General features: G+C 33.5%; 1 protein-coding gene across 1 annotated transcript; it reads left to right on the top strand.

The window, feature by feature from the left end:
- The first annotated feature begins 318 nt into the window (after positions 1-318).
- LOC132759141 (growth hormone-inducible transmembrane protein-like) lies at positions 319-7,748 on the top strand. The gene is made up of 8 exons (XM_060750868.1): positions 319-478; positions 775-991; positions 2,184-2,295; positions 3,067-3,208; positions 3,609-3,807; positions 5,746-5,844; positions 6,567-6,738; positions 7,533-7,748. The coding sequence occupies exons 2-8, from the start codon at positions 775-777 to the stop codon at positions 7,615-7,617; spliced, it is 1,026 nt and encodes a 341-aa protein (XP_060606851.1). The 5' UTR covers positions 319-478; the 3' UTR covers positions 7,618-7,748.
- Positions 7,749-13,240: the final 5,492 nt, after the last annotated feature.

Genomic DNA, 13,240 nt, shown 5'->3' with positions numbered 1-13,240 from the left:
TGTATTGATTGTTGAACAATTTTGCAAAAATTGTCATTTATTTTAACTTCTTTATAATTCATTTATTATTATGTAAGTATAATTAGTAGTAAATGGACCCCATTGGAAATAAGCTTTTAGCTTAATGGGCAATCCTATGGTAACTTAGAACAAACTCATTAATTAATCTTATAATTATTTCTGTTGCATTTATGTGTGTGTTTTTATATATATGCAAGTTGATATATGTGATTACATTGTATGTGTTTATGTATACTCCCGTATTTCGATACGATATGATTTTTACCTTTATAGGTTGAACACCGCTAGCTTTTAGATTACAAATTAGTTGTGTTATGCCTAATAATATTTGTACAATAAGGATCATTTTATGCAACACCGTGAACTTCTGGAACAGACTCTTCAAAACTACTGACGCAATTTGTATTTTTTTACGTTTATCTTTCATTTCGACTGCTACTGAACATTACTTTTAAAGGTAACATTGTTTATATCACGTATTTGAATATTTAACAGCGTTGTATAATTTAGGTAGCGAAGTTATGACGTTTTGATTATGTTTTGTAACAACTTTTCCGATGAAAATTAGTCAGGTTCAGAGGTTAGTTACATAATTTTATTTATAAGGAAGTTGGCCTGTTAACATGTTTCCCGTTTTATGAAGGCATATTTAGAAAACACTACAAATTCAAACTATCAAAAATTTCTGTTCATATTTGTTTAGATCGTTGAAATTGTTGTAGATTATAACACATTTATAATTGTCCTATTCAGATGTTTGCTGCAAGGCTCTCCGGCTCTTGTGTGCCCTTGACAGCTTTTGTGTCCAGTTTGAGCAAGGGTCAGTCAATAAAGCCAGTGTTAAGAAGCTACAATGTCACACGTATTCAGAGATATGCATCACAGCCCAAATCTTCTAGATTTGCCAGAAGACAAAATGCACAGAGCCAGACATTCAAGGAAAAATTGATGGCTCCCGCAGGAGAAGGAGGTATGCATGGGTACAAGTTTTCAGGCATCTGCCTGAAGTTCAGGGTTTTTTATATTCCTTAAAGGTCTCCTTTTCTATATTAAACCAATTGAAATAATACTAAATTCCAGCTTATCAGGTTTTCTGACACTTTTAACTTGCACCCATGGGTTATCATACATGTGTTTCAATTTCAGAATATATTATTTTTAATTTTTCAAATCATTAATTTATATTTGTTTATAGTTCAATTGTTTTAACCATGTTTTTGGTTATTACAAGTTTCAAAAGGTCTGGTAGAGAAAATTGTTAAGTTAAATCAAATAAAAAACATATGAATTATGATAAAACAAATGTATTTATACAAATAATATGAAATTAGGTGCTACCTATGGCGCGGAAAGCTCTTATGATTTATGATTTAAGCATAACATGTTTAGTGTACATGTTAACCAGATCTATCATGCAATTCGTTAATAAGTAAATGCAGGTATTTGTACCGTAAACAGAAACGAATAAATTGGTGGTGTTCAATCTATCATCAGAAGAGGGACCACTGCGCATGCGCCGGCGTTTGGAAAATCCCGTCCGCCATTTTCTGTTAATCTCTAATCACATATGTTGTTTTTACGTTATTTTTAAGGTGCTAATTAATCAAAAAGGATTTAAAAGTAACTTTTTACATTTATCATCGTTACTATAGTTCTTATGAATTAAAATGAATGTTTATTTTCTGATTTTGTACATCAATCTTTCACCGGAAGTGTTATTAAGCATGCGTCTGCTAGCAATAGTCTGAATTATGTAGACGCTCATTAAAAGCGCTGTGATATCTATATTTAGCTCAAAAGGATTTCAAAATGGCGGCGCCCAGTTAACTAAGGTTTTTTCACAGCTCATTAGGTATAGGATATATATTTTTTGAAATTTTCATTTATTTTAATTTGATTCATTTGAATTGATACGCGTCATACATGTTATCTAAGAGCGCTACAGCCCTCGCGGGGCCTTCGGCCCCGCTCGGACTTTCCGCGTATTAACCTACACCTGTACCCTTTAGCAGCATAAAAGCAGTAGTTTTATCTGCTAGATTAAGTTTAACTTTATCAGTGATCTATACTGATTTAGATTAGATATGTATGTCTTTGTATATTAAATCACTAGCCTTATTGAAATGGTGTATACCAATATTTTTATTTTATGTGTGTTGTAGCTTTCACAGCTGGCAGAGGTCTCCTAATAGCAGCATCAGGAGTTGGACTTGGAATGCTTGCATTTTATGGCATGGGCTTATCCAATGAAACAGGCGTCCTAGAAAATTCTGTGTAAGCATGTAATATTAAAGTGTACAGATTCCTTTTCATTACTGATAAGATACTGTTCTTTTATTTTAAATGTGAAATTTGTTCACATTTAAACAAACATTAAACAATCAAAGTCATCAATTATTTCAGTGATTTTTCTCACTTAATTGGGAAAAGGCCTTAGCCTCTTGATTTTGGGAAAAATTATTGCTAAAACTGCTTATTTGGGAAGTCAAAATGCAGGTTTAAGTTCAGATATTTGGGAAAACTGCATGATTTTAATGAAAATTTCAATTGGGAAGAGGCCATTATCGGAGTATGTTATATAAGCAGGAAAATCACTGTATTTGAAAGCAACTTTTTTTTTTCGCCAATGAGAAAACAAATCATATAGATCTATTTATACAAAAGTATTGCATATAATTGTCCCAATAATTTTTATTGCAAAGGATTCTTATCAAAATTGAAATTTAGTTTTTGAAGTATATGCGCAGCTTTGTATATAATGAATATAATAAAGTCCTATCATAAATTATAATGTATTTGACTGAGAAGATAATGTATATTTGTTTGATTGTTAAAACATGATAAAATTGACTCGGTGACCATGACAAAACATGCTCAATATACAGGATGAGTAGCATAGCATGCAGGACAAGTAAAAATTTGAAATATTTTTGTTTGATCCCTGATATACTTTATTTGCTTTGTAAAGATCAGTGTTATAGTCTAAAGCTGGACATAGGCCAACATATTCTAGAGAGAAAACTTATTATTTTTTTATTCCTTCAGATTGTGGCCTGAATATGTACGTGCAAGAGTAAGAGCTACATACATGTATTTCGGAGGAGGTATTGCCCTTACTGCAGCCTCCGCAGTGGCTGTTAGTAGGAACCCAAAAATTATGAGTATGATGACAAGAAACTCCTTGCTGGTTTGTTCTGTTTTGATATTAAATCACTTGAAAGATTAGCATAAAATCTGCCTTAAATTTATTAAGACTGCCTTTCTCTTTTATCAAGAGAAAGTTCCCAATAAAGTATGTACAGTTTTTATGGAGTTATTGATCATTAGTAATGCAGAATATAAAATTGAAAACAGTTATGGCAAAATCTGATTTAAGTTATTTGACTTACACCTGCACACCTACCAGTTACACTTTATAATGGGCATGTCACTTCAAGCTCCCTGTTATTTGTATCTGACAGTGATTTAAGTGCATAAAATTACCAATTCATTTTTATCTTCAGAAAAGACAGCTTTTGTGTACATATGTGTGTATATTTACATGTATATATATGGACAGTTAAAACAACTTGTTCCTTGTTTTTCAGGCAATGGGAGGAACCATAGCTGCAATCATTGGTACAAATATATTGTGTCATTCAATCCCATACAAGCCTGGATTTGGTGCTAAGCAGCTAGCTTGGATGGTACATGCTGGGGTTCTTGGAGCAGTTGTAGCCCCACTGACATACCTTGGTGGCCCATTACTTCTACGAGCTGCTTGGCTTACTGCAGGAGTGGTGGGAGGTACACGAATATTAGTTAATAATTGAGCCACATCACAACAAAACCAACATAAAGCGTTTGCAACCAGCATGGATCCAGACCAGCCTGCGCATCCCGGAGTCTGATCAGGATCCATGCTGTTGGCTATAAGTTTCTTGTAATAAGGTTGGTAAGCGAACAGCATGGATCCTGATCAGACTGCGCGGATGCGCAGGCTGGTCTGGATCCATGCTTGTTGCAAACGTTTTATGTTGGTTTTGCCGTGACGCGGCTCAAATATATTGGATGATACCGGTACATTAGATGCAAAACTCAGAACAAATATGCACCCAGGGTTCCCACGCTACCGGGAAAACGAGAAAAGTCCGTGATTTTCAAAATCGCGGCTCCCGGTCGTGAAAACGCCGGGAATTTGCTCCGTCCGGTAAAAGTCCGGGAATAGTCCGGGATTTAGTCCTTACCGCTAAGGGAAGTAATCGATATTGAACAATATGGCTGCCGCCGAAGCAACGTCCATTTCCTGGTTTGGATTATTGATGTTTTCTTCCACCGAGGATGGTTTTAACAAGCTATCTTGGTATTTTGAACATTTTACAAAACAAATTAAGCTTTTTATAAGGCAAATGCCGTAATGGCTTTGAAACCTCGCTAGAAATTAACAATGAAAACGGAAAACGAACGAAAAAACAATAAGCACGTCCGTCACTCCGTGTTTCCGGAGCACTTGAATTGACTGCACAGTCGTCCAGTTGATTCAGCAAATATGTCGTCTGCGCCAGTTGCGAGACAGAGAAATAGGAATAGGAAAAAAAAATCAACAAATCAAATTACACCTTATACATTTGGATCTGACTGGCATCAAAAAATGACATCTTTTATAATAAATGAGCCACCCCATGAGAAAACCAGCAAAGTGTGTTTGTGACAAGCATGGATCCAGATGAGTCCTTCACATCTGCACAGTCTCATAAGGATCCATACTGTCTGCCTAAAGCTTGTGTAACATTTTTAACATCTGAAAGCAAACTTCATGGATCCTGATGTGACTGCATGGATAGCCAAGCTTGTCTGGATACACAAGCACTTTGTTGGTTTTCTTGTGGTGCTGCTAAAACATATGTAATTACTTTGCTGAAAATTTAATATAATTGCCTCGTTTCTCATTTACAATTAAAGTTTTGTTATGACTGACCCATGTTTAATAGTTTTATGCCAATATTGTAAATATATACTGTTTTCATTAAAATGACAAAACTCTTACAGGCCAATTAAGATTTGTCATTTGTGCAAGTAAAATTAACAATATTTTTATATGCCCGTTTGAAAAACGGGACATATTATGTTTTCACCCTTTACGGGCTGGTGGGAAGTCTGGAAAAAACCTGGAATTCTCAAATTGAAAAACCTGGAATTTAAAAAAAAATCCTGGAAAAAACCTGGAATTTCACTCCTAAATAATAGTGGGAACCTTGTGCACCATATTTATGCATTTCTTTAAATTAAAGAATCACTTTAAGTTTGAATTTCAATTCTATTATAGTTACAAAAACAATAAAAGAAAGAGGAACAAACATCAACACCGGGTCAAATTTTATCAATTATAGTTTTGCGATTTTTGAAACATTTAAATTACTGTTGTATACCTAAATGGCATGATTTTACTTGCTCATCCCTTAATCCATGGGGAAATTAAACTGTGGAATATTGGTGTATATCTTAAGAATGAAACTATAAATTTTAAGTTACTAGAAAAAAGTCACAGATGTAGACTTGTATTCTCAAATGCTTTTAATGGTATATAAAATGTGGAGATTTTATGTTTATTAAAAATAACAATGTTTAATCATGCAAAGGTGTTATTAGTTGTAAGCACTTTTTGATGTATACTTCTTTGAAAAAATAACAAGACTTTTTGTTATTATTGATTGTGTGTTGATTTTTTAAACTTATTTCCCCTAGGTTTATCAACTGTAGCTATGTGTGCACCAAGTGAGAAATTCTTGAACATTGGAGGTCCTCTAGCCTGTGGGTTTGGACTTGTTTTTGCTTCTTCCATTGGTGAGTTGACATTATTTGGCCAAATGTAACACTTTAATGCTAGAAAATCATACAGTGCCCTTACAATCATGTAAAAGTCTGTTCTTTAAAATGTATCTCAATGTAAAGTAATTTTATGGACATTTTATGGACAGAATAAATGTCCATACATGAAAAACATATATTCCTAACCTAAAAAAAATATTGACATGAAACCATAGTTTTTCTTGTTTTTACCATGAAAGACTTAAAATTGGTCTACAATGGGTACTTTGTCCATAAGTATTTCAAATATTGATACAACCAATAGAAATTATCATTTGGATATTCTTATACAATTTTTCTTTAAAATATATATTGATAATGTTCATAATGATCCAGTATGGACATACATACAATGAAAATAATATTTTGATATAAAACATTTTATTATATATAGATATATAATATCGGATCATGTATGTCATATTTAGCAACTTAAACATCCATCTATAATTCTTTCTTGATTTGTTATTATACTTCACTATCAACATAATTAGTCATGGTATTACACACTTTCAATAATTGATCAATTCACTTTAAGCAGCATTTGTTTTGATTTGATTAAAATGCTGTCATTTGTTTTGACTTGATTAAAAAGCTTATCACTGATCGGAGTGGTAATACTGTATAGAAATTCATTTATGTACAAAATATGTCACTATAACAAGATATATATATATATGATTATCATATATTATCAGCTGGAATGTTCTTGCCACCAACAACAGCCCTCGGTGCAGGCCTGTATTCTATCTCAATTTATGGTGGTCTTGTGCTCTTTGGAATGTTCCTCCTTTATGACACACAGAAAATAATGAAAAGAGCTGAAACACATCCGCCCTATGCCATGCAGCCATATGACCCTGTAAATGCGTAAGTATTGCAATGTTATATTGGTGATCATCTTATTCTTACATCTGGTTGTAGGCTATGTATAAACTTGTGATTACATATAGTGATAACATAAAGGAGTCACTGAAAAATATTTACCATTGTGTGTCTGTATTTCTGACATCTATTGTTACATGTACTATAAAGGGTTTTTATATTGTTGTATTTTCTTGGCCTGCAAATATCTTAAGTTTTGTAAATAGTTAATATTGAATATATTTATAAAGATATTCATAAGAAATTTCTTTGTTGCTAAAATTTAAATCAGTTTAAAACATTTTTACAAAATCATTAAAAATATCACAATGGCTTGGTAAATTTCTATGGTATTAAAAATTTAAATTAGTTTAAAGCATTTCTTGACGCATAAAAACTGTCATAATTGCCTTGTTGAATGCATCTGTTGTATGAAACATGCCTGTGAAGTCAGGATTAGAGTTAAAGTAGTAGTAACAGTTTTGTGCTCAGCTTATAGGGGTTATTTCAGCATAAGTGTATGTATACCTGTCTAAGTCTAGTTGGACTTGTGACCAGAGGTGAGTATAGTGTCATTGAGCCTGAAGACCTGTTTATCAAGTGAAGCAGTACTTTAATGAAGTTGACTGTTCGATACCACAAATATACTCTGTCACTTTTAATACGGAGCTGCAAAATCATTCACTTACATGTGACTTTGTATATGTACATGTATGTTGTTCATTAAATGGTTATGTTATATAAATTTTCTTCTTCTAAATCTTCATGTATAATAAAGGGATTTTTAATTTATTTTGCAGATCTCTTGGAATATATGCAGACACTTTGAACATTTTCATAAGAATTGCCATGATATTAGCTGGTGGTGGTGGCAAGAGGAAATAAATGTGATAACGCAGCCCTGGTGATTAAGAAACTATTTGTAGAAAAACAGCACATTTTACTTAACTATTTGATTTGCCCTAACAAGTGGATTTTATTTATTTTGTTTACCAGAATAGTTTTGTGTAGGGAAGTTTTTATACCCCCAAAAACGAAGTTTTGGGGGGTATATAGGAGTCACCCGGTGGTCGGTCGGTCGGGCGGTCGGTCGGTCGGTCCAGACGTCCGTTGCATTTTCCTTGTCCGGACCATAACTTGAAGACTAATGGTTGGAATTAAATATAACTACATACAATGGTCAAGCACATTGAGAGGAAGTGCAGTGCTTAAGAACCATAACTCTATCTTGACTAATTACAGAGTTATTGCCCTTTGTTACTTTTCCTTGTCCGGGGCATAACTTGAAAACTACTGGCTTGAATTAAAAACAACTTCATACAATTGTCAAACACAATAAGGGGAAGTGCAGTGCTCAAGAACCATAACTCTATCTAAAGTAATTACAGAGTTATTGCCCTTTGTTACTTTTCCATTGCTTTCTTTTGTCCGGACCATAACTTGAAGACTAATGGTTGGAATTCAATATAACTACATACAATGGTCAAGCACATTGAGAGGAAGTGCAGTGTACAAGAACCATAACTCTATCTTGACTAATTACAGAGTTATTGCCCTTTGTTACTTTTCCTTGTCCGGGGCATAACTTGAAAATTACTGGTTGGAATTCAAAACAACTTCATACAATTGTCAAACACAGTAAGGGGAAGTGCAGTGCATAAGAACCATAACTCTATCTAATGTAATTACAGAGTTATTGCCCTTTGTTACTTTTCCATTGCTTTCTTTTGTCCGGAGTATAACTTGAAGACTAATTGTTGGAAATCATTATAACTTCATACAATGGTCAAGCACATTGAGAGTAAGTGCAGTGCACAAGAACCATAACTCCATCTTGACTAATTACAGAGTTACTGCCCTTTGTTACTTTAACATTGCTTTTTTTTGTCTAGGAGAACTTGAAGACTAATGGTTGGAATTCAATATAACTTCATACAATGGTCAAGCACATTGAGAGGAAGTGCAGTGCACAAGAACTATAACTCCATCTTGACAAATTACAGAGTTATTGCCCTTTGTTACTTTTCCTTGTCCAGATCATAACTTGAAAACTACTGTTTGGAATTCAATACAACTTCATACAGTTGTCAAGGACATTAAAAGGAAGTGCAGTGCATAAGAGCCATAACTCCATTTTGACAAAATACAGAGTAACTGCCCTTTGATACTTTTCCTTGTCTGGAGCATAACTTAAAACGTACTGGTTGAAATTCAAAACAACTTCATACAATGGTCAAGCACAAAAAGAGGAAGTGCAGTGCACAAGAACTATAACTCCATCTTCAGTATTTATAGAGTTATTGCTCTTTGTTCCTTTTCTTTGTCTTTCTGGACTTATTACAGAGTAATTCAATAAAACTTCATCAATGGCCAACCACATTGAAAGGAAATGCAATATACAAGAACCACAACTATCTTTAATTGCCCACAACCATTACTCTATATTTCAATTCTTTTACAAGATATTCTGTTACTAGTAACATCCTCATTTCCGAAGCAGTCTTGTGGGGGTATTAATCACATTTAGTGATAGTTCTAGTTCTAATTAGAATATTACACCTAATTTATTAAAATACAGTGCAGATCAAGTGAACTAATTTTGTATGTTTATTTTCAACCTTTCTTTTGTTGACAGTATTGTATAAAGATTTGACTGCAGATTATAAGCTACCTAGAACTTTATGGAGAAGACATTAATGTACAAAACGTTTGAGCAGGTTACAACAGTTTCAGTCTTGTGTTTATTGTGTAGTAAAAAATATTTGTTAAATTTGTTTTCAATAAATAGATGTATATAAAATACTAAGTTATTATGTATTTATTATCTTGTAATCATTCCTTCAAATAGTGTGTTATGTTTGAATATTGTATAACCTTTTTATGCCACCGCAGCATCTGCGATGCGGTGGCATATAGCGATTCACCTGTGTGTGTGTATGTATGTATGTATGCGTGCGTGTGTTTATTGTCCAATCTCGCTACATTGACCTGTAAACACACCAACAAATTGACTACATTTTGGAAAGTCACTACATACACTCGTGTAGTGATTTTCCTAATGCCTTTAAAAATGCTCTTTTCTTCATATTTTGTTTGCTAGTCGAAAATTTTGAATATGTGCAATTTTCCATGTTAAACTGACGTTTTATACACGTCCCTGTTAACTGAATTTTTGATGCGTACACACTTTTATCCAAACGCGCACCTGCTACCGGTGTTATGGTAAGAATGTCCCGCGAAACGTCCACCATATTGAACTCGAAGGACAACGTGTTTTTTTTATAGTTATTGAAAAAAGTTTAATATTTCGGAGATACAAGATATTACAGACGTATAAGGTAAATATATATATATTTCCTATGGACATTATTTGTCAGCTATAGTTATAAAAGCTTCCTTTCGGGCATTAAATTAACATTCACTCAGGGTTCTCACAATCTCGATGACGCAGCCATGATCCAGAATTTGTTTAAAATAATCATGAAATACTAAAATAAAAAGATTCTATTTTATGTTATATAATTAAAATCAACAACAACTAGAATATTGGATGTTAATGCAGAAAACAAATTTCATTTGTCACACAATTTCGCGATGCCGCTTTTTATAAATAAAAAAGGGTCACCAAAAGGAAGAAAGTTTTGTTTTGTTAAAAGGTGGGAAACAACATTTAAGATGTACTTTATGAATTAAATTTGCTTTAGATATTATTTACATTATTTGAGATGGAGATATTTGCCACTGGCCCAGTATGTGTTTGTCATACATATAATATTTACTTGAGGGAGGGAGATATGTTGAGTGAATCAATTAGTAAACAGCAATGCATAATGGCCTGATGAGGAAAGGTTTTAAGGATTTATTCTTCAAATCTTATATTTCACTTTTTTTATAGTATTAAAAATATAAGAATGGTAGGCTAAATTATTTGTGAAATATATGAAAAAGGGTCATTGTGGTAATCTTTATTAATATTTTGCTGTTACAAGGAAATAGAACAGAAAAGATAATAACATATGTGAGTTTAGTAGATTAAAGTGTGACTGTATAGATCTCTATAAATTTTCATTTCTTTTTTAATTCACAATTTGGATTTTTTTTTCAAAATCATCACGGTGACGGACCCATTTACAATTAAAGGAAATAATCGCTTAATAAATATGTCATTTATAAAGAAAAAAAGCAAACTATCATCTGAAAAATAATGATTAAATTTAATGAAATTTATTTTGAAAATCTTTTTTGGGGCTCCATTGACCAACTAGAAATAATGTAGGCCCGAATTGACCAATTTTTTGGCAAAATTGACATGGGGCTGTGTTGAATTAAATTTGACTAGAGCTAGCTGCATTCTTGCAGCAAAGACGACTAACATAGTTTTGATGTTATTTTGGGTCTTCTACTTTTCCTGACTTAAGTACGCAAAGAAGATTTTTTAAAAATTGTACATTTGAGATTATTGAAATACATGTAGATAATTGTGTTTAGCTTGTCTCACACATGGTTCCAGTAAGGTATACTTGGTTATACATGGATTGATTGGTATGAGTTTTCACCTCCAATTGTGCCTTGGGATTAGTTGGCAAGAGTTACACTTAAATGTAGTACAAGAATGTACAAATAAAGCACGGATATACTCAATCAAGTAAGATTTGAAAATGATTTGCATAGGAATACATATTGTTGTAAGGCTCCATGTAAGGTCTTATAAGTACGGTCTCATACAATTAAACAAGATTTTTACTTTATTTGCTAGAGTTTCATAGGGTTAACTTAAGGGCCTGCAGAGTTTTTATCAAATTATTACATATTTGTGTATGTTTTGATATAAATTGATCCATTTTGATGGCTTCAGGCTTCATAAATTTTCAAACTAAAATTCAATGAAAGGAACACCCATATCTGCGAATAACTGTTATATAAAACAATGCAACAGATGACAGGATAAGAGAATTAGAAATCATGATAAGATTAATAGACATTGTTGTTTACCCCAGCTCAGTTAGCTCACCAGGCTCGACAGTTTTCACCGTCAGCAGGCTGAAGTGATCGGTGGGCCTTGATGGCCCTTGTATTCTTTCTGTGCGTGGGAACCTTTTTCTTTGGATGCATTCTAGGTTGATGCAACAAGTACTCTTGGTAGATCTAGCAGTTGAGGGTGACTGCGCAGGTAGTTGTGGCTTTCGTTGTACAGTTCGTGCCGACGTAGAGGCTATGTAGGACAGAATATACAAGGTGATGCCGTTTATACTCGTACTATACCGTGTCTGCCATGTATGTTTCCTACTTGAACCGTATTCAGGTCATATGGTGATAGTTTGAAATCATATGTGCACTGGTGTAAATCGCACCGTGATCATGTGACATTTGGGTGTTTATCTGGTGTTGGAACAGGATTTAGGACTTTGGGACGGTCTTGAACGATTCCATGCGATTTGTATACGATTTGAGTTGACTTCAAATACGGTTGTATATACTGAATCTCATACGGGCTATTACGATCTTGTACAGTGGCTTATGTGACACCCATATAATTGTTTTAATATTTTCAAAAATCATACACAGCTTACACTGATACACTTGAATGGCCTCGGTTGGTTCGGTCATATGTACGGTTTACAATTGAGTGGCCAACCGTATAAGCTGTGTGTTCTGTGTGAGAAGGGCTTTACACAAGGTCAGGCGCAAAACTTGAACATTAAAGCAAATGAAACTACTATCTGTTGCATCAGGGTCTTTCAAATCTATTTGAAAGACCCTGGTTGCATATTAGACAAATGTCTCACCTGAGTTATTGATTTTAACTAATTTCAATTTCCTTCAAAAGAGTAAATGTATTTAATTGATTTAATTTCTTGAGTTCCGATAAAAAATATTGTATTTTAATTTATTTTTGTAAAAATTATTTATATATGTACATGTTATCTCCTTTATAATTTAATTCAAAAAATATTTCTGAAATGGATGGAATTCTTGTCATGTCAACCAAAATGTACATTTCAAGGAGTGTAATGATTATATTATTTATAGATGGCCCTGCGGAATGGTGCCAGTACCAGACAGATTGTGATGTTTTAGTTCCTTATAAGTTACTAATTATGTATTCTGATGTAGTAGTTTGCCTGCCCGTACTCTGCCTTGTGCCCTGTCCTGTTTTTCTTTGGGGTCCACCTGGGCTCCTTGCCGCTGGCGCTTGTTGCTGGGTCGGGTGGGGGCTGCGTTCATTGAATGCCGCCTTTCCTTGTCGATCTTGTTTATCATATTTTAACTCAAATTGGGAATTTTACATAAGATGCAAAATATACATTGGGAGTTCCTTTTATCCAGGAAAACATGTATAATATGCATAATATACACTTAAAAACCGTGTATTATTAACTTCAATGATTTTTTTGTTACTTTAGGTTGAAAAAAAGAAAACAATTGTACATAAATAATATTTAGGTGTGAAACACTAAAAGTACGAAATGAACTGGGTACGAATATGGAATATGTGGTTATACTTGGT

Source organism: Ruditapes philippinarum, unplaced genomic scaffold (genome assembly GCF_026571515.1).
Source record: "Ruditapes philippinarum isolate M1 unplaced genomic scaffold, ASM2657151v2 ctg7489_1_1_1_1, whole genome shotgun sequence".
Taxonomy (NCBI): Eukaryota; Metazoa; Mollusca; class Bivalvia; order Venerida; family Veneridae; genus Ruditapes; species Ruditapes philippinarum.
The sequence above is the reverse complement of the archived record's forward strand: the minus strand, read 5'-3'. Positions and strand labels throughout refer to the sequence as shown.

Coding starts and splice junctions, on each gene's coding strand:
- LOC132759141 (XM_060750868.1), top strand. CDS start 775: ATGTTTGCTGCAAGGCTCTCCGGCTCTTGTGTGCCCTTGACAGCTTTT. Junction 3,808..5,745: donor TACTGCAGGAGTGGTGGGAG/GTACACGAATAT, acceptor TATTTCCCCTAG/GTTTATCAACTGTAGCTATG. Junction 6,739..7,532: donor CCATATGACCCTGTAAATGC/GTAAGTATTGCA, acceptor TTTATTTTGCAG/ATCTCTTGGAATATATGCAG.